General features: G+C 42.5%; 1 protein-coding gene across 1 annotated transcript in view; it reads left to right on the forward strand.

Annotated features, from left to right (window-relative positions):
• The window catches only part of LOC139471455 (uncharacterized), a 141,452-nt gene that overhangs the window by 106,887 nt on the left and 13,037 nt on the right, over positions 1-21,528 (forward strand). Inside the window, 18 exon segments of the mRNA XM_071253816.1 lie at positions 147-280; positions 589-864; positions 1,080-1,343; positions 1,623-1,771; positions 1,896-2,037; positions 10,102-10,205; positions 12,338-12,541; positions 12,628-12,802; positions 13,112-13,377; positions 13,585-13,740; positions 14,616-14,835; positions 15,213-15,367; positions 15,813-16,133; positions 16,804-16,972; positions 17,755-17,957; positions 18,397-18,583; positions 19,045-19,215; positions 20,893-21,297. Of these exon segments, the coding sequence (XP_071109917.1) occupies positions 147-280; positions 589-864; positions 1,080-1,343; positions 1,623-1,771; positions 1,896-2,037; positions 10,102-10,205; positions 12,338-12,541; positions 12,628-12,802; positions 13,112-13,377; positions 13,585-13,740; positions 14,616-14,835; positions 15,213-15,367; positions 15,813-16,133; positions 16,804-16,972; positions 17,755-17,957; positions 18,397-18,583; positions 19,045-19,215; positions 20,893-21,297 (3,701 nt within the window).

Raw genomic sequence — 21,528 nt, forward strand, 5'->3', positions numbered from 1 at the left:
CAGGAATATCTGTCTCAAAGCATGATACCAACAACTCAGACCTCACAAGATACACTGAGAAAACGCCCAGGGTCAGGTAATATCATCATCTTCTTATAAAAAGATGATTCAGTATCTAATTTGTAGTTGACCTTGTTTCTCTACAGTGACTTTCAGACAAGTCTGTCCCGAATGGGGGCCAAGTGGGACGTGTCAGGTGACCCGTGTCCAGTGGTCAAGTATGCGTGGGCAATACAAAGGGCTGACGGTCTGAGGGTCCAGGAGTACTTCATTACAGAAGGTGGGCGTTGTGACAGCAGCTGACAATGATCACGTGTATTCGATACTGGAGGCATTTGTACATATGTATTTCCAGAACTTTAGAGCTAATAATTGGATTGAACACAGTTTTATTACTGAACTCAGCTATAAAAAAAAATAAAAATCTGTTCTCCATTTGTGAACTTTTCTGTTGACGGAACTAATAAGGAGCCTATACCTTTCTAATGCTTGTGATGTTTTCAGAATGGGAAAAAGGAGATACACAAAACTAAAATATAATTTACTTGGTTAAGCAGCTGAATCTCATCAATTGTTCTTCAATTCCAGGAAGAACTCATGGCGACAACGACCAGCTGAGCCTGAAAAACATGGAACGCTACTACCAGTACCTACGGGTGACCAACGCCATGGACTACACCTACACCATCAGGTCGAACGGCATCACCATCGAGGATGACCCCCTGGTGCCTGGACAGGTCAATGATGGAGATGTCGTGGGATTTGACCTTGAGTTCTTCCGAACTAAAAGTAAAGTCAGCGCCAACTGGGATAAGTTTGGCAGTGATGGCAATGCTGACGACGTGTCAACTGGAATAAAAGCTGGTTAGATAATGTTTTTGCAATATTATATTTCCATATCTCCATACAAATGATGAGATAAGGATAGTCTTCCTGTAACTCATCTAGGAACTCAAGAAGAAAATATGAAAAGAATTAAAGAACATTCAGATTATTAAAAACAAAGCTGTCTGCTCAAAGATTCAAATGTATTTGCTTGTGTTTTCGAAATAAAGGGCGTTTTCACCTTTTCGTTGTAGATGAGGACAAAGAGAAATCTTCCAACCAGGAAGTCGCTTTCTACGAGGTTGCTGTTGGAACTGACCGCCGTTTCCTCAAAACACGTGACAACGTTGTACCGTTTGTCAACGTTGGCCTCAACAAGACTGTGACCTTTTACGACCTTGACCTCACCCCCATCACGGCAATGTATTACTTCACTGTGAGAGCACACAGCCGCTCCGGGTCTAGGACTGACGTCACGTCCAATGGCTTCTCTGTTGGCTTTGATGGAGGAGTCTCCGGTGAGACCTTCACTTTTCCAGGACTTGTAGAAATATGTAGATTAATATATGTAGAAAAATCAGACATCACACAGCAAGAGTATCATATGGTACTTACTTGTAACACTCTGTCAAATCTTAGTCAGGACGTATACAAACACGACTAACAAAGACACCTTGAGATGTACCATCTGCTAGCATTTGTCTCCTGTGTGCTGCTGCTGTGTAACAATATATAATGTATCGATCCATGATAGTGAACACCACTTCCTGAACACATCTCATCACCTTGTGTTTCAGCTGGTTTCATCGACATGAAGGAATTTGTCAATACTAACACTTTCGTAGATGTACCTTGGGACGGGTTCGGATCCAAGATCGGCATGATGATGTACTACGTGGGCCTGTCCAACAACACGGAGGCTGGCAACTATAGATGTGGACAGTTTGTGAGTATAGATGACCCTCCTAGAAAATTCTACGTATACGTATCTATTATAACCTTTTCTGTGGCCGGCGTAATTTAAGATTTGAGTTCCATCGAAAGACCTTATGTTGATGATATGTTTGCAGACTGAAAGAGGCTCCATCACTGACGATGAACGACAAGGTATTTTCAACATTGTGGACCTACAAAATGTCGGGAAGGACACATTCATGAAGTTTGAAATTCTGTCTCTGGAGCAGAATGGTGTCTACTATGCTTGGGTTGTCGGTAAGTTGAAGCTAAAAAGGTAGATATTATGTGTTAAGCCCCATATTATAATACATAATAACACATAATAATGAGGTGCTAGAGGGAGATATATCCGGAACTATATTTACGTCTTTTTGGATAGTTTCTTGGGATAGGTTGTGTTACGAGCTGTTTTCCAAATTCTGGTTAACCCAGAAATCAGTTCGCACAGAATTAAAATGTGAAGCAAGTATACATGTATGACCACACTAGATCAATAAAAAATCAATAATTCCAATTTTAACACACATTTCTTGTTTACAATAAAAAAGGTCAATGCCCTTGTTCAAATAAGTCGCAGATTCAAAACGAAACAAGCCCTAGATTAATATTAGTTCATTTATCCATGTTCCGAATATTGCCACTGTTGAAGGTCGTGAAAAAAGCCTCTCTTTAAATAAAAAAAGGTATTGAAGCTGGCAGACAGTCAGTATCAAAACAGTATTTGGCAAGTAGATAAGAAAGAAGCCAGGTAGAAAATGCATCAAATCGCCCTCATGTCGCTCCTATTAAGATAAAGCCAGCCTTCTAGAAGCTGCCCCTTCCAGAAACGCATCATCAGAACCCGCGTTGTAGAAATCCTCCCATCCCTAGACACCCGCCTAACAACTCACAGCATCATCCGACTCATACACTCCTGTATCAGCTCTACATACTTTACCTGGAAAGACACATTCTATCAACAAACCCACGGCCTCCCAATGGGATCCCCACTATCACCCTTGATCACTGAGATATTTATGACCCACCTGGAAGAAAAAGCCCTGGAAACATCCCCAATAACTCCCCTCTGCTGGTTCCGCAAAGTTGATGATACCTTTACCATCCTACATCCCAACAACGACCCCAGAACTCTATTGGACCACCTTAATTCCCCAAACCCACGTATGCAGTTCACCATGGAGGAAGAAACCAATCGACAGCTCTCTTTCCTTGATGTACTCGTACAGAAAGATAAAAACGACAAACTCCAGACCACTGTTTATCGGAAACCCACCCACACAGATCAATACTTACACTATGCATCCAACCATCCACCTCAAGTCAAGAAAGGAATTGTGTCAACCCTAGCAAGACGAGCCCACAGCATCTGTTCCACGAAGCAACATCTAACTACTGAACTTAGCCACCTCAAACAAGTATTTACACAGCATAACTGCTATCCTGAGCAACTAGTACAACAGACGATAAAGACCATCACCAAGAAATCCCAGAAATCCCCACGTCCACAGTCTGCACCCTTTGTGATCAGCCTCCCCTACTTTGGAACAGTTAGCCACAAAATCCAGAGACTCTTAAAGAAACAGGCCAACATTGATGTAGTCTTCAAAAGAAGTCATACTATTCAGAACACAATTAAAGCCACAGGGAAACCACCATCCAGCCACAAGCCAGAACCATCCGGAGCAGTGTACCACATTCCGTGCACTTACTTACTTACTTACTTTGGAGATTTAACGTGCGCTTTCCGACTGATGCGTATTTCGCACACGGGCCCGGCCAGGCCATTTAATGTGTTTCCGAAAGGGGCGAGGGTGGTCTGTGCAACCCAAGAGGGGGCTTTTGGGGTTGCTTATATAGAATTTGGGAATTTTGAGATTTGGAATAGATGCTGATGGGGTTGGGGAGGAGAACTAAGGGAGCTGGGTATGGTGGATGATTGTTTGTTTATGTGATTTTGATTTGGTAGGTTATTATGGTTTTAGATGCGTTTTATTAGTTCCGTTTTTATTAAGAATACGCCTAAGGCCTTGAAGTTTTCTAGTTTATTTTGTGGGTTTAGTATTGCTTCTAGAGTGAGAGCCTTGTTTAGATTGAGGGTGGTTTGTAATGCGGTTCGATGTGTTAGGTAGTGTGTGCAGTGGATGAGTGCGTGTTCTGGGGTTTCTGGTTGTTTGCAGTGTGGGCAGTTACCTGTAGTGTGTTTTTTAAATTTTTTTAGGTGGTTATTTAGGTTGGTGTGTCCTGTTTGGAGTTTAGTGATTACTCTGTCGATTTTTTTTGATGGATGGAGAATTTTTGGTTTGGTTAGTGGTTTGCTGAGCACTCTTTTGATTTTGCTATTTGAGTTTAGATATAGGTTATGCCATTTTTTTGTGATTTTTTGTTTGTTTACACTTTTAATTTCTGATTTTGAGATGGGTAAGTTTAAGCTTATTTCTGGGATTTTAAGGGATAGTTTAGCTGCTTTATCGGCGTTTTCATTACCGTATATTCCTACGTGGGCGGGTATCCACAAGAAGGTTATTTGTTTGCCTGCTTTTGTTAGGTCGTTGGAGCTTTTAAGTATTTGATTTATTAATTTAGGTCGGTTTTTGGTATTTTTGTTTTGGAGGGCTTGTAGTCCACTTAGGGAGTCAGTAAGTATTAGGATTTTTTGGTTGTTTTTGGATTCTTGATTGTGGAGGGCTGAGGCCATGCCCATTAGTTCGGCCGTGAATATTGATTGGTTATTTGGGAGTCGGAAGGATTGTGTGGTTTTAGTTGGTTGTGTGGTATGGACTCCGAAACCCGTGTGTTTGGAGGTCGGATCTGAGGATCCGTCCGTGTAAATGTGACACCAATTTGGCCAATTTTTGTGTATGTATGCTAGTGTGGTAGTTTTAGCTATGTTTGAGTCGGTTTGTTTATTTATTTGGCTAGCTAGTGTTGTGTCTATTTTGGGTATTTTAAGTTTAGGGGTGAAGATATTTGATTGTTTGCAGTTTTGTTTAAGATTTTTAATTTGGTGTTCATTTAGGTAGTTTGTTATTCTTTGGGATATTGGGGTAAGTAAGGGGTGTTTACGAGCTAGAGCTTGGTTTTTAGGGCTGATGTTTTGGTTTATTAAGTTTTGGATGAGAGGGTTTGATTGGGACGCGGCCCAGAAATTTAAGCTTAGCTGTTCCCTGCGTAGACTTAGTGGCATTTCTCCTGTTAAGGCCTGAAGTGAGGTGTAGGAGGTGCCATGTTGGGTGCGTGTAATGAGTTTGAGAGCCTGATATTGTATTGAGTCAAGTTTTTTGGATAGAGAGTTGTTTAGGGTGTTGTATATGGCGCAGCCGTAGTCTAGTTTTGATCTAATTAGGGATATGTAGAGAGAGAGGAGAGTATCTTTGGAGGCTCCCCAGTTAGAGCCAGTTAGGCATCTTAGGGTGTTTAGGTCTTTACTGCATTTAGTTGTTAGGTTTTGGATGTGAGCATCCCAGGTGAGATGTTCATCGAAAATAAGTCCTAAGAATTTGGTTTGTTTTTGAAATTTGATTGTTTGGTTGTTTAGCTGGAGGATTGGGGAGGCGGGTTTCATGTTTTTATGTTTGAATACTATTCCTGTTGTTTTTTCTGGGTTAAGGGAGAAGCCCCATTTGTCAGCCCATTGTTGTATTTTATTAAGAGATTTTTGGAGTAGATTTGTGGCCATTTTCATGCTTTTAGTGCGGATCCAGATGGCTCCATCATCCGCGAATTTTGATGTGTTTACTTTAGGGGATAGACCCTCGAATAGATCGTTTATCATTATATTGAAGAGGGTGGGGCTGAGGATACTGCCCTGTGGAGTGCCATTTTCTAGGGGACATTGGTCCGATAGAGTTTGGTCTATACACACGGTTATTTTACGATTGTTTAGGAAGTCCTGGATGTAGTTTATTATCTGACCTTTGAGTCCTATTTTTTTAAGTTTTTGTATTAGCCCATCGTGCCATACCATGTCGAAAGCTTTAGAGAAGTCTAAGAAGATGCCTGTGGTATATTGTTTATTTAGTTGTCCTGTCTTAATATCTTGTTCTAGTCGGGCGAGGTTATCTAGGGTTGAGCGGCCAGGAGTGAAACCGCTTTGATCTGGGTTTATGGTGTTATTTTGGGTTAAGTAATGTTGTAATCTATTTTTAGCCATTGATTCCATTACTTTACATAAGTTTGAAGTTAGGGATATTGGTCTATATGAGTTAGCTTGATTAGCTGGTTTATTAGGTTTAGGGATTGGTATGACTAGGGCCTGTTTCCAGGGTGTAGGAACCTGTCCGTTTAGGTAGATGAGATTGTATAGTTTGAGTAGTGCCTGGAGCAGTTTTAGGGGGAGTTTTTTAATTATTTGGTAAGAGGTTAGGTCTAATCCTGGGGCTGTGCCCTTTTTCCTGTTTTGGATTACGTAGAGGAGCTCCTCCATTGTGTAGGGTTGATTTATTTCTAGATTGTTATTGTTTGGTTCTTTTGTGGGTTTGTTTTCTGTTTTAAGTTTATCTTGGAATTTTTGGCTGAAGTTGCTGTTACTGCTAACGGCCGAAAAGTGGTTGGCGAGATTATTTGCTTTTTGGGCGGGGTTGGTTGAGTTGTTAATGTTAGGGTTTTTTTTATGTCGTTTTAAGCCTCTAATGGCGTGGATTTTGCGCCAGACCGTTCTGGCATCTGTACGGTTATTTATACCTTCGCAGAATTTTTTCCAGTCTCTACTTTTGGCTATTTGGACTAGTTTTTGAACCTGGTGGTTTAGTTCGTGGGCTATGTTTAAATATTTGTAGTCGCGTTTTGCTTTATTGAAGGCTGATTTACGTTTTCGTCTAGTCTGTTCTATTTCCTCATTCCACCATGGTACCGTCGGTTTGCCTGTCTTAGATACTTTGAAGGGGATGGAGGTTTTGGCTGCGTTTATTATATAGTCTGTTAGGTTTTTACAATAGGTTTCTGGATCATTATTTTCTATTTCGTTTAAGTTAGCTTCGTTGCAGATATCTTGGAATTGGTCCCAGTTAGCTTTTTTGTAATGGAATTTTGGTTCTTGGTTTTCTGTTTGGATTGGTACGTTTGTATTTCCTATGGTTATGTTTATGGGGAAGTGGTCGCTACCTAGCGGGACGTCGTGCACTTCCCATTGAGTGCTTTGGGCTAGATCTGCGGTGCATATGGTTAGGTCGATAGCCGACATTTTTTGGTTTATCTTATCGTACCTCGTGGGTTGGTTGCTATTAAGGAGTACTAGGTCGTTTGTTTCTATCCATTCGGAGATTAATTTGCCATGATTATCTATTTTATCATCTATGCTCCATGTAGGATGGTGAGCGTTAAAGTCTCCTAGGAATATAGTAGATTTATCGCTTATTTTGAGTAGTTTGTTTAGATCCTCAGGTTGGACTTTTTGTTCCGCCCAGTGGTAAATATTTATGATGTTTATGTTTCGGTTATTTAATGTGATTTTAATGCCGTTGGCTTCTAGGTTTGGCGTGTCTATTTTTATTTCTTCGTAATTTATATCTTCCCTGATAAATATGATTAGTCCTCCTGCGGCTCTTCTTGTTTTCGGTTTAGCTCTGTCAGTTCTAACTGAGTTGTAGTTAGGTAGTGTGAATTTCGATTTTTTTGAGAATTTGGTTTCCTGTATACAAGCAATGTGAGGGCCTTTATTTAGTTTAAATTTAGTTTTTAGTTCATGGCCGTGGGAGGTGAGTCCGTTGGCGTTCCACTGAAAAATATTTAGTCCTTCGAATATTGGGTTCGGGTGATTGGTGATTTAGTTTTTAGTTTTTATTTTATTCGGTGAGTTCTTTTAGATGGAGGTTAAAGAGGAAGAAGGGAAGATCGGTTAATTTTAGATTGAAAGCTACTTTGTGGAAGGATTCCATACTAGCTTTTGGTGAGTTTTGACTATGCATATATGCTAGGAGTAAGGTGAGGTTATTTAGGTTTGGGGTGTTGGCTGGTTGGGAAGTTTGGTTTGTTTTAGTTGGAGTAGTGTCTATTGTTTCCTCAGTAGTGGAGAAATCTTCGTCATGGGTTGGATTAGGTTTAGCTGGTTGAGTTTCCATGGGGGAGGCATGTGATGTGGAGGGTTGTGAAGGTGTTGGCGGGATGGGTGTAGCTGATGTTTTCTTAGTGTTTGTGTTTTGTTGTTGTGCTTGCTTGTGGGAGAGCGTTGTTGCCAAATGGGCTGTAGGGTGCTTGGATGAGGGTCGTGTTGTGGTGGTCATTTTGAGGTTTGTTTTGCATGCGGGGGTTGATGTTTTGGGAGGGTTCGTGGTTGGTTGAGTGGCTGCTTGTGTGTGTGAGGTGGGTGCGGTTTCTCGGTAGGGGTCCCAGACAGAGCTGTCGGTTATGGGTGTGGTGTTTGTTTGTGGGATGGTGTTTGGGTGTGGTGTAGGGAGGAGTGGTTTAGATGCAGGTGTAGCAGATTTTCGTGTTTGGATTTTAGCCGTTTCTATGTTTATGTGTTTGTTGGCCTGCTGGGTGAGTGTGTGTCTGTGTGGGCATTGGTTTGAAAGTGAAGTGTGTTGGGTGGATTTGCAGTGGATGCACCAGGGTGTGCATGTGCCTGGGCAGTCTGTTTGTGCGCATTTTTTACATTTAGTTTTAGGGTAGGTGCATTGGGAAGCAGTGTGGTTGTATTTGAGGCACTTTGAACATTGCTTAACCTGCTTTATATAGGGTTTGACTTCTAAGTTTGTGTGGGCTCCGAAGGATATGTGTTTGGGGGCTTCAGGGAATTTAGCGGTTTTTTTAAAGTTGATTATGACAATGGAGGTTGGGACCGTTTTTCCGTTTCTAGTTGAGGTTATTCTGCGCGTGCTGGTGATTAGGGGTTGAGGGTTTTGGTCTTGGTTTATGTTAGCTTCTAGAGAGTATAATTGTAAGTCCTCAGTTGTTTCCCTTGGGTTAACCCTAATTACGCCTCGTGTATATTGTTGCCAATTAGGTGTTTGTTTGATTACCGTGACGTGGAATATTTGAGTTATTTTATTTGCTGCGTTGTAAGATTCTCGGTTAGGAAAGATTATCTGGTATCCTTTGTTGGCTTTTTTAATATTGTTGTAATTTATTTTTTGTCTTTTGAACCAAAGTCCTATTTTGTCTGCCGAAAGTTCTAGTGAGAGAGTGGTGCCTGAGCCTGCTGAGAAGAAGTAGAGGGCGAAGGTGGTGAGGAAGGCGGCCGGGGAGGGTGTTGGCGATGGAGGTGGAGTGGATGTGTCGAGTTTGCGTTTTTTGGTGTTTTGTGGTGGCGAGTTAGCTGGTTTGGTTGGGGTGGTGTATGTCGTGTTTTCGCCATACTCGGTCGGGACGATGTTTTCGAGTGACCTCCCAGAACATTCCGTGCAATTGTGGACAAGCTTACATAGGAGAAACATCTAGGCCCCTCAAAACCCGAATTAAAGAACATCAAAGCTCAGTCTCCAAAGATGACTCTAAATCAGCTCTATCAGACTACATCCGTGACAACCCAAGCCACAGCATCCAGTGGGAGAGAGTCACAACCCTCACCACCAACCTCAAAGACTTCAAGATCAGGAAACTACAAGAAGCCATCAACATCAAAAGACTTCAGCCCTCAATCAACCGTGACCAAGGCTATTACATACCCCTGGCGTACCATCAACTCGTCAAAGACCCCAAAGACCCCAATCAGCCATAATCCCGTTGTTTACATTACTGGCTTCATCCTTTGTTTCGTGGCACTGATTTCACCGATGGTTATCATCACTGCCCTTGTGTGTACACAACAGGCTTCTCTACGCCAGTATAACAATATCTACCCTACTGTATAAACATTGCCTCCTACGTGTATATATACTTGCTTACTGCACTCTGTATAATCACTTGCTTGATAACGGTGTTAGAACCTACACCGAAACGTCGCTCTTAATTTTAATAAAGAAGTTGTTCATCCATAAATTTCTTATCCTTACTTAATTGACACTTACTTCAAATATATGTATGACTGTTGATACCGCCACTGATATTACTTACATGTAACAGCTGATAATTCTGATATATCTTTAGCTCACTGAGTAATTAATCATGTTTTGTCTTCATGAGCACAAATATTCCCTGAGAAACTGTGAGATTAGCATACCTGTGTTGTGTTCATTATAGTATCACTGCACATCATTATTGATAAATTTCTTTTCTTAATATTCATCTCAAGTCACAAAAACATGTTATTAAAGAAACGGTGATGTGCAAACTGCGGTTGAAATATGTATCAATGCTGCTGACATATGTATCATTCATCATCGCGTATGCGCCAATATCCCTGACAGCAACGTTTCATAATTAGGAACTTGATCCATACACCAGGTGCAGACAAGGCCGGAGAGTGCAACGTGACTAGTCACATGTTCCAGGTAGACGTCACACCTCCTGTCAAAGGCAGGATCAGAACAGGGCCCTATTATGACATGGTACGTGACAGGGGCCAACTTCGTAAATCCAACTCTCTGTTCAGGCCATGCTTGCTAATACCCGTAGTATCATTACATGTTCTTATAAGGTCTTGAAGAATGTATTGATACAAAGGTGTTAAAGTCCACCAGTTATCTATGTGTGTGGATTTGTGGTGCACTCTATGTTTAGTGGCACAGTTGTATCGGGATGGCTAAATTAATTTTCTTTGAACAATACTTTCTTCATAAATGTTGTCTCGTTATCATGTCCAGCAGGACAGCTGAGTAGTAGAAGTAAAAACATTTCTCATTATATTGTCATAGCGACTGATTTACGACAATCATTGTCTGAATGAACATTTAATTCCAAAAGCTTATTACCCTGGAGCCATGACATATATATGCCTTGAAACACTGAATTGCCGTTATTTATAAGATGCTAATCCTAATCGTTAATCCCCATTGTATTGTACATCAACTGTCTGCCATACTGGCATATGGTGTCTTTTGTATGTATATATCTACCTGCGTAAAGTAAAATTGTTTATCATATAATGGGTAGGTTTCTCGGCAGGATAAAGCCAACGGATAAAAACGATATCCGTTGGGGTCATATGCGGATAGAGATGCAAATATCAAAGGTCAAGTAGGGACTACTTTCACTGTTTATAAACAAACATGGCGTCACCCTCGTCATTCGGCGATCGAGTCAGAATCAACCATCGGAAATCGGGATAAACTACAGGGATCATCCTCAAAAGAACAATCTAATATACTGAAAATCATAGTCTAAATGTGACGTAGCTAAGGCATTTTATAAGTTTTGGCAACTTTGGCGATATCAATTTCGAAACAATTTTACGAGGGCCCGAGGCCTAGCCAAGCGGGATCAGTAGCCATATCTATGCTTGTAGACCTCTGCGGCTTGAAACCTTCTCCACAAATTAAAATAGTTGGATTTGGCCGAAATATGTTTGAATTGTTACCTTGTTTCGTTTTTCGCTGTGTGTACATCTGACTACACTTCTTAACGTAATGACAGGACAGACCGACTGTCAACAACGTCTGACCGGGTTAGAGTAGCTTCCCTTTGACAAAGGGCAGTTACTCTAGCGGACAGACCGATTGATTGCCGCGAAAGGCAATTAAAAACAATTGTTGTTTTGCGTATATGTTGCTTCGCCACTGTATAAGAAACAGATTTCAGTTGGAACTATATTGGCTACTGTCACTGTCCGACTGACACATCACTTACCCTGTGACGTAATAAATATTAATGCGCGCATTCCAGGAAAACTCGCAATGTTTCGGTAATGTTTGTGAGAGAGGGAAAGCGATTTTGAAGCACAGAATTAAAGAATGACATTATATGATAAAGAGGTTATCACGCTTGTGTGTTTGGGGATGGTAAATATCCTGTATTAGGAATAAACACTATGTATTTAGCTCGCCAAGGCTCGCTAAATACAATGTTTATTCCTAATGCAGGATATTTACCATCCCCAAACACACTCGCGTGATAACCTCTATATATACAGCAAGCCTTCGTCTCCAAGTTATCACTTCCTACTGAGAACCCTATGCCGACCCCTTGCATTTACGAGTATGCAAATTATTCGTTAGCAACGTCACGTGTGTCTGCAACGCAGTGCACCAACGCGTTGTTAATATCTTAGTACGTGAAACGTGACCACATGTAGACACATATTTGGGGCTCATTTGATGTGTTTGCATTCACTGTTGAACAAGAATATGTTATCGTTTCTTTCATATCAAATGAAAGAAATGGCCCGTGACTTTAGAAATCTTGTTTTAAAAAAAGTCTCAAAATTAAAACAAAGTTCAGATGATCATACTTTGTTTCGTAAATAAAAGCGATCAAAACCTTCACAAAATCAGAAGAAAGGGGGAGTTGGCTATTGAAAAGTAAACATGTTTAAGATGTTGTCGGAAGCTTACAATGGACGAGATTTCTTATCATTATTGAAATAGGTTCGTCACTTTTATGAATGATTCACCAAAAAATAGTAATGACACCAGGTATGCACAAACCAGTGAACGTATCCTGAAATGGATATATTATAGAAATAACAGGACTAAAAACAAACAACATTATATGGGGGTGTATAATGTACTGTTACATTCGGCAGCAACTGAGTTACTCGGCGAGCAGTGAGAGTCTTCAGACCTACTGGACAGACTTCAGTGATGAAGACTCGGGCATCCGCTGCTACCACGAAGCCCTGCTGAAGAGAGCCTCCTGTGACAAAGACTCGGCGGAAGAAACGGTCGTAGATTCCATAGAGATTGATGTCAACTACACGTCTTATAAATTCATGGGCATCACTATGCAGGTGGGTGATTTACAAGAATTCCATGTAGAGATTGACACGTGTACGGACACATTCTAGATATTAAAGGTTCATGTTTTCTTTCCAAGGGCAACACTCCCTACTTTGTGCGTCTCGTGGCGGAGAACTTTGCTGGTCTCAAGTCGACATTAGACTCTCCGGCAGTGCTGTACGACAACTCCCTCCCCTCCTCTGGCCTCGTCATTGACGGACATGACTTCACTCACGACATCAGCTGGAGCGGCTCTGCCAACACCGTCACAGGTAACCTATATATATTACGGTTTGGTTTAGATACGTAGGTGCAGAAATAATGTGTGGGTTTTCAAATACGGTAAATGGTAAGTGCACTTCTCATTGTACACAAGGATGTCTTCTCCAGTATCGATTATTTACAAGCCACGGCTCCATAGTCGTACTTATTGCTGACCGTTGCATAAAACAAGGGTCATTCACTCATGCGATCTATTCACTTCGATGTAGCGGACACATAATTGCTCCAACCGTTTGTCAAGTAAAGAGAAAAACTTGGAACCTACTTCATTTTAATCACTTACTTTCTGCTGTCTGTAGGTACATTCCTACACCACCCTGTGCCCGACGTGTCTCCATGTCCTGTCAGACTGGTCACATTTGATGACTCGGAGTGGAAGTACCTGGAGTCAGACCGGTACTACGACAGCAACAACCGTAGCTTGACCTTGACCTACAGGTCAGCCAACGTCCATCCCGAGTCCGGCAAAGTGGACATCAAACTGTCCCGAGACACCAAGACTGACACCATGTTTTCTGGAACCTACTTCAGAGATGCTGACCTTGTCAATGGCGGGGAGTATAAGGTATTAAGATACAAACTGGCAAATAGTTTTTGTCGCCTATTCCCACAAATTAAGTTTTCCAATCTGTCCGCAAATGCAAAACTTACTGTGACCTTGTCAATGGCGGGGAGTATAAGGTATTAAGATACAAACTGTTACATAGATATTGTCGCCTTGCATGTCTCAGATTACTACTGATGTCTCACACACTGACTCCTTGTGCTTCAGCTATCTATCCGAGCTGCAGCAGGTGATGGTCAGGCGGTCACCAGTGTCCTGTTCTGGGACGGCCCAGATGACTACATCCTGGACTATGACTACACACCAAGACCGGACTGGACCGAGTCTGTCTGTGCCTGTTGCAGGGTGGAACCTGTTAATGCAGTATGAAGCCTTCTGTAATCAACTCATTTCCTAACCCGTGCAGTTTAAATAGCCGACATTGTCTCCACAATTATAGTCAATGTACCAACAATAACGAAACGGCGGTATCGCCCAGTAGTCAAAGCATTGACTCGTTATGCCAAAGATCTTGGTTCGACTTCACACAAGAAGTGAAACTAATTCTTGGTCTGTCCGTCTGTAACATAGCTAGCAAAATGCTTCACTCACTCACACTCAATCACACTCAGTCACTCACTCACTCATCTACTCATTCAAACATCCACGCACTCACCTATCCACCCCGCAGTCCTCCTAGGTGATATGTTCATAGTCACCAGGGACAAGGGTAACAGGGTAATTTGGGTCCCGTAAACGTGTCAAAAACCTTTGGTCGTGGGTTTGAATCCCAAATTCTTCATGTTTGTGTTTCTAGGTTGGTCACTGTGTGCTGGTAGGCCTCAGCAATATGATAAATGAAAATGTCTAGGAGTTGACGAAGTTAACAAGCCGTGATACAACTGAAATATTCTTCTAAGTAGGTTACACCAAACCTGGTCAACCATACTCATCATATGTATGTTTCAATACCGTGTCTCTTCTTTCTTGGTCCTGTACCTACCCCGACCCCGACCCACCCCGACCAACCCCGCCCCGCCCTGCCATGCGCTGCCCTGCCTGGAAAATGTTAATACTCATCCTGTGTATGTTTCAATACTGTGTCTCTTCTTTCCTAGTCCTGTACGTGCAACTGTGATTCTTACCAACCCCACCCCACCCCATCCCACCCAACCCCGCCCCGCCCCTCCCTGCCCTGCCCTGGAAAATGTTAATACTCATCCTATGTCTGTTTCAATGCTGTGTCTCTTTTTTCCTAGTCCTGTACGTGCAACTGTGATTCTTACCTACAAGCGGAGAGGTACTACAAGAACATCATCAAGAGATCTGTGGATGAGGATGATCCTGGCTACGAGGTGAAGAAGCTGACGGACGAGGAAAAGAAGAAGCTTCAAGAGACAGGATCCATCACTGGCAAGACTGATATCGGGAATCCTAATCTTAACCCAAGGAAGGCATGTGGAATACAATTATTTGGAGGTTGGTGTATTTCGCTTCTGTTTGCATGTACATGATTGTAATGAGGAATCCAGTTTTATACGGTAGCCATGTCCAAGCAAATGGACAACGTGAACTGAACAGATAGGCTACAGATTACAACTGTAGTTTCAGTCATGGACCGTGAAGGTGAAGGTCTATGACAAGTACCATCATACATTAATAAGTGGTCCTCAAGACACATGACATTCCTCTTTTATTCTTACATGACTACAGGTGAAGTTTGATTCCAGTATCATCATACATTAACATGACAGCCCTGTTTTCTTCTGATGAAAGGACGTTACGTGAAGATTACATGTGATGCATCTATTGTCAGCCTTAGCAGTACTGATGATATTCCTCCATACTGTGTATAGGTACAGCAGCCAAGTTAGTGGCATGGTGTGGTTACGGAGACTACCTCAACGAACCTGTAGAAGCAGTGAAAGATCTTCAACAAGACCCCTCCAGAGATTACCATCAGTACATTGTCAAGTTCACTACACAGAGGGACGAAGCAAGGGGATCAGAGGTGATTTTCATAGAAACCTGACACCATACCAATATCAGATGTTCTTAAGTATCTCCGTTCTTGCCTGAATTTAACTCGCTGTTAACTTTTGAACATGTTCTATGTAACTAATGGTACAAGGTGTCGGAGAAATATATGCTGGCAACGTGTGGGGTGTAGCATTTAGACAGGAAAATACCGCTTTGACAGTATGTCTGTATGTGCTGTATGACCGCGTGTAGTGAGTGAGTTTGGATAAACGCCGCTTTTAACAGTATTCCAGTTATATCAAAGCCTGTAAGCTTAATGTGCTTAAGCAATATGCTGGAGGTTCGTAAATATCTAAATCAATTAATCATATATCAGTTGGTCGCATTTGAAGATGTCTCTGGTTTTGAGATTGTTTAACAACATCATACACACGGCGTATGATAAACATGCTATATGTTTAAATTTATTGTTGTAGGTTACCTGGTGCATGGCAGTCTTCATAGACGGGGATCTGCTGACGGAGCAGTGTGGAATACCGCGTCTCTCTCTTGACACCAAACTCTTCCTGGGAGTCTGGAATCACAAGAACTATATTCCTGACACTGAACGAGATTCGGAAGGACACTTAAAAGTTTGGAGTGCTACGGCTTCATTTCGTGACCTGGTGATGCCAGCTGACAAGGAGAAGTTGTGTCGCTATGGCAACCATTTCCAAGGAGGCAACAACGCCATTGTTCGGTATGAGGCAGGAATCGGGTCAGCTTCCGGTCTCTCTGATGTAGTGCCGTACCAGCAGGTGAGATGTGGCGCATTTTGATAAATAACAGCGACAGATTGACTGCATCGTACACAGATGAAAAGTAATATGTCGAAGAAATTAGAAATATCTGGTGAAAACTAATATTTCAGATGATAATGAAAACCCTGTGGCAGAGAGTGTTCAACAACACTCACTGGAAAAGTTATTTACGAAACTATGAGGTTTGAAATAGGGGTAATTGTAACTTTACACGGAGGGAGGCACGACGGTAGAGATCATTGCTGTACCCGACCAGGACTTGTAGCACCACCTGAATTGCGAATGTGACATCTTCTGTGTCTTGCTCTGAGACGTTGTCAACTGACACTAACGTGATGTATGTTTTACTAGGTACATACACCGTGTTTTCCCTGCCTGACACCCTGTGACGTTACGTCATCTTACTCTAACGTGTTCTATGTGTTGCTAGGTGTATACACCGTGTATCCCCTGCCTGATACCCTGTGACGTTACGTCATCTTACTCAAACTTGCTCTGTGTGTTGCTAGGTACATACACCGTGTATCCCCTGCCTGACACCCTGTGACGTTACGTCATCTTACTCTAACGTTCTCTGTGTGTTATTCTGTACATACACCGTGTATCCCCTGTCTGACACCCTGTGACGTTACGTCATCTTACTCTAACGTTCTCTGTGTGTTATTAGGTACATACTCCGTGTATCCCCTGTCTGACCCCCTGTGACATGTACACATGTGACCCAGCTTGTGACAGCTCATCAACAGACCAGGTCAAGATCACCCTCAACGACCTTAACCTTACAGAAACAACAGTCGTGGAGGGAGAAGTGGTCCCTGTATTGTACTACCTCACAGGTGAGAGAACAACAGTTGTGAGGGTAGAAGTAGTCCCTGTGTTGTACTACCTCACAGGTGAGAGAACAACAGTCGTGGAGGGAGAAGTAGTCCCGGTGTTGTACTACCTCACAGGTGAGAGAACAACAGTCGTGAAGGGAGAAGTAGTCCCTGTATTGTACTACCTCACAGGTGAGAGAACAACAGTTGTGAAGGGGAGAAGTAGTCCCTGTATTGTACGACCTCACAGGTGAGAGAACAACAGTTGTGAAGGGGAGAAGTAGTCCTTGTATTGTACTACCTCACAGGTGAGAGAACAACAGTTGTGGAGGGAGAAGTAGTCCCTGTATTGTACTACCTCACAGGTGAGAGAACCACAGTTGTCAAGTGAGAAGTAGTCCCTGTATTGTAGTACCTCACAGGTGGGAGAACAACATTTGTGAAGGGAGAAGTAGTCCCTGTGTTGTACTACCTCACAGGTGAGAGAACAACAGTCGTGGAGGGAGAAGTAGTCCCTGTATTGTACTACCTCACAGGTGAGAGAACAACAGTTGTGGAGGGAGAAGTAGTCCCGGTGTTGTACTACCTCACAGGTGAGAGAATAATCAAATTGTATTTCTTCCTTGTGGGGCTTCTGCCACAGAATCTGTGGTTATCCTCTCAAAGTGGCAACAGTCAGTTCTAATTGTGACCATGTTAAGTCCTTGCCATCGTACACCAAAGACATGAATCGCCTTGTATGATACCTGCAATATTGATGACATGGACGTACAGAAATGTTCATTTACTCGCCAACGTTTCAGTGAAAGCTGTCCTTGGGTCTGGAACAGAGGCCGTATCGTCATCTGACGGCTTCAACATCGACACGTCACCACCACTGTTCGACACCGACGTCATGCTCTACATCGACGTCACCCAGGGCAACTTCACCCCTGTGACGTACCAAGGATCCAACGACACCATCAAGGCTATATGGAAGTGCAATGACAACGAGAGTGAAATTATGGTAACGCGAGGCTTCTGTGTGTAAAAATATATACATGGTTAAATGTGTTCGGAAATCTTAAAAAGTAGAGGTGTGCCTGCCAGAAGTGTTTTAATGCTTTATCGGGTCCGTTTCATACTGTATCCAACTTGTTGGGGATCAAATATATTAAAGGCAAAATGGAGTAGCCCCGTGGCCAAAGCGCTGATTTGTCACAACATACACCCGGGTTCGATCCCCATACGTGTGTGACGCATTTTTCGCCACTGTGATATCGCTGGACTACTGGTATTACCAAAATTCAGCGAACACCACACTCACTCACTCACTCACTCTGCTGCTGAATCGTCGACTTTGAGGCCAATTGCAAAGATACACAGTGAAGGTTATTTAACATGTAACCAACTTTATATAAACTGGGTAAATATCGAGCTACAGGAATACATGTATGACATTACAGAACTACGAGTGGGCGATAGGCACAGCGCCAGGAGGAGAGGAGTTGCAGACATTTGTAGGAACTGGGGAGTATCCTGGATCGATGAACTCCGGACTTGAGGGTCTCCTGGAACACAACACGACATACTACGTGACCGTCAGATGTACCAGCGGGGGAGGGCTGGTCACAACATACGCTGATCCTAGAGGTGCGTACCTTAATACATCACACAGTAGAATGTTACTATTTTTCTAAAGGTGCGTACCTTAACACAGCAAACACTAGAGAGTTACTCTTGTTCCAGATGTGCGTACCTTAATACATCACACAGTAGAGTGTTCTTTTTCAAGAGGTGCGTACCTTAATGCATCAAACACTAGAGAGTTACTCTTGTTCCAGAGGTGAAGCTTAATACATCACACAGTAGAGTGTTACTCTTTTTCTAGAGGTGCGTACCTTAATACACAAAGCGATAAAATATAACATTTTTTCCGTGGTACGTACCTTAATACACCAAACAGTAGAGTATTACTATGTTTCAAGAGACGTTTCTGCAGTAGAATAATTGCTACCTTTGAACTTGTTACAATTAGCGTTTTGTCAGTATTTTTTTAAGAACCTGATTCCACCCTGAATGAATTAATCAATAAAGTGAAATTTGTGACTTAGGTGTGACCGTTCTGCTTGAGCCTCCCCTTGTTGATGATGTCAACACGACAATAGTGGGTGCTGAATCCCTTGGAGAGAAAGTGGTGCCGCCAAACTCCATGAAAACCAAAGACAAAAACACCGTGGGTGCTTCCTGGACGGTGACTGCAGATGAGAGTGTCAGGCGATATGGTAAATGATAATATCATGTATAATGAACGAGCAATATCTTTAAAATCAGGAATGTTGCTCCAACAGGTGAATCCTAAGCGAACCTTTTTACTGCTAAGTTCAAGAGACAAATCAGCTCATAGATCTGCTTTTTGCATTATGATCATTTAGCTTCATTTATTTACATCTCTGCCCTGGTTTCAGAAATGTCGATCTGAACAAAAAGATAACATGCATGTAAAGCTGGAATAGTGCTCAGTGCGGCGTTAAACAACAAACAAATCATTGCAAGATACTGACATCGATATGCTGGTCCAAATGCTCTGCTCGCTCCATGCTAAATAACTGATGAGAAAGTTGTACACTCATGTGCAGGGTTTGTGAGATCTTGGCGTCGACAGGTCCCGAAACTTATGTCATAAGATCAATCTCATTAAAATCAGATCGTAGTGCTCGCAACGGCGCAGCATAGATCTGTGTACATCCCGTTACATGTCATGTCCGATCGACCTTTTGTCCGACCAATCAGAGACTCCGAATGTGTTTTTAGTCATACAACCTCGAGAAGCTCAACACGGGACATTCAGAACTGCAGTGACCACTGATTCCGAATGTTAGACATCATCTATCTCTCGCTTCAATAGATAAACATTTAAAACGGAAAAGGGACTTGCCATAGCTGCGTGAGAGTACTGCAAGACAATCTCGGACATAGAACAGACATTCCAGAATTTTGATTTAGTTTTGTTCAGTCCCAAGATCTTGGTGTAGCGGCGGCGATAACTAAGATCTGATTTTAATCAGATTGTAATAAAATCGAATGTTTTGAACTAGTTACAAGTACACCTTTATGGGATGTTACGAAGCTTGTTTCTAAATACATCAAGGTCTTACGTCATGATCAATAGCATTTGCGATACCAATTGATACTTTTCTTGCAAGAATTACGGTGATGACATCAGGTGTTCTCAAAATGTACCCTGGCTCTACCATATATAGGGGTGGCCTAGTGGTTTAAGCGTTCGCTCGTCACGCCGAAGAGGTTCCATTACCGACATGGGTACAATGTGTGAAGCCCATTTCTGGTGTCCCCCGCCGTGATATTGCTGGGATATTGCTAAAAGCGGCGTAAAGCCATACTCACTCACTCACTCTACCATATACATGTATTGTATATTTGCAGGAAATCATTTTTATGTATTATTATTGACTGACTTTGGATAAAAGAGAATTTTAGTGGACACGTGTGACCCAGTCGTCTAAGGCGACGCAATTCGCTGAGCAGAGTTGCGTCCCTTCGAATCCCCGTTCACCCAAATTATGTTTCTAGGTTTCTCAGCACCATACCAGCACCGTGGGTCACTCACTCACTCGTAAAGATCATTTGATCATTAAAAAAATTGAAATCTTAAAAGCATGAACTACTTCAAGACAACTCCTGTCGATAATATATATATACTGATATCTTATTTTTCCTTTTATCGCTTCACCATCACAAGTGGTCTGTGGTTAGAGCCTTCGCTGGTCACTCCTTTACCATAGTTTGCAATCCAATATGGGTACACTGTGCGGAGCTCATTCTTTGTGTCCATTGCCGTGATATGGTCGGAATACTGCTAAATGTGGAGCACCTCACTCATTCACTCACTCACGGTAAAATATACAGAAACCTGAAAGACATCTATGCTTCATCTTCAGATTTCTGTGTGGGGAGTTCCGAGGCCAGCATCAGTGACATCTTCCCCTGCACGTGGGTCGGCTACAACACGTCGGGGGCGGTTTCAGTGGCAGATGGTTACCTTAAACTTAACGGCCGCAATATCTACATGCTGAGTCAGTACAAGCAAGGGTACAATGCCTCGGTACCCAGCACCACGGACAAGTCAGCCTTCACCATGGCTCCAGGCACAGAGATGTTCATCTTCATGAAGATGTGTAATGAGGCCCAGCTGTGCACGACCAAGTTGCTGGGCTCCACCGTAGTAGAGACAGACATGTCCACGATGGCGACGTCGTCTGATGGTTCTGCCGTCACTGTAGATGTTGGAGGCGGTGCGAGGAGGAAGAGGGACATTTCAGGAGTAACGGTATCAACGCCAGATGGTTAGTGTACAAAATAACGTCATAATGACCAGAGCTACGTAGAACCATTCTCACTGACTTTTTATCAGACATTGAAAAATTGGTAGAATAGGTTAACATTAACCAATGACTTTCTCTTAAGAAACAATAGGGACAGAATAGGTTACCCTGCCTGGTGCTTCTTGTCAGGGCCGACTTAAAATATGATTGATGTGTTTGGTTTGCCTACTAGGCCCGATTGTTTACAGGCCA

The sequence above is a fragment of the Haliotis cracherodii genome, unplaced genomic scaffold, assembly GCF_022045235.1.
Source record: "Haliotis cracherodii isolate W230 unplaced genomic scaffold, xgHalCrac1.p SCAF_22, whole genome shotgun sequence".
NCBI classification, from domain to species: domain Eukaryota; kingdom Metazoa; phylum Mollusca; class Gastropoda; order Lepetellida; family Haliotidae; genus Haliotis; species Haliotis cracherodii.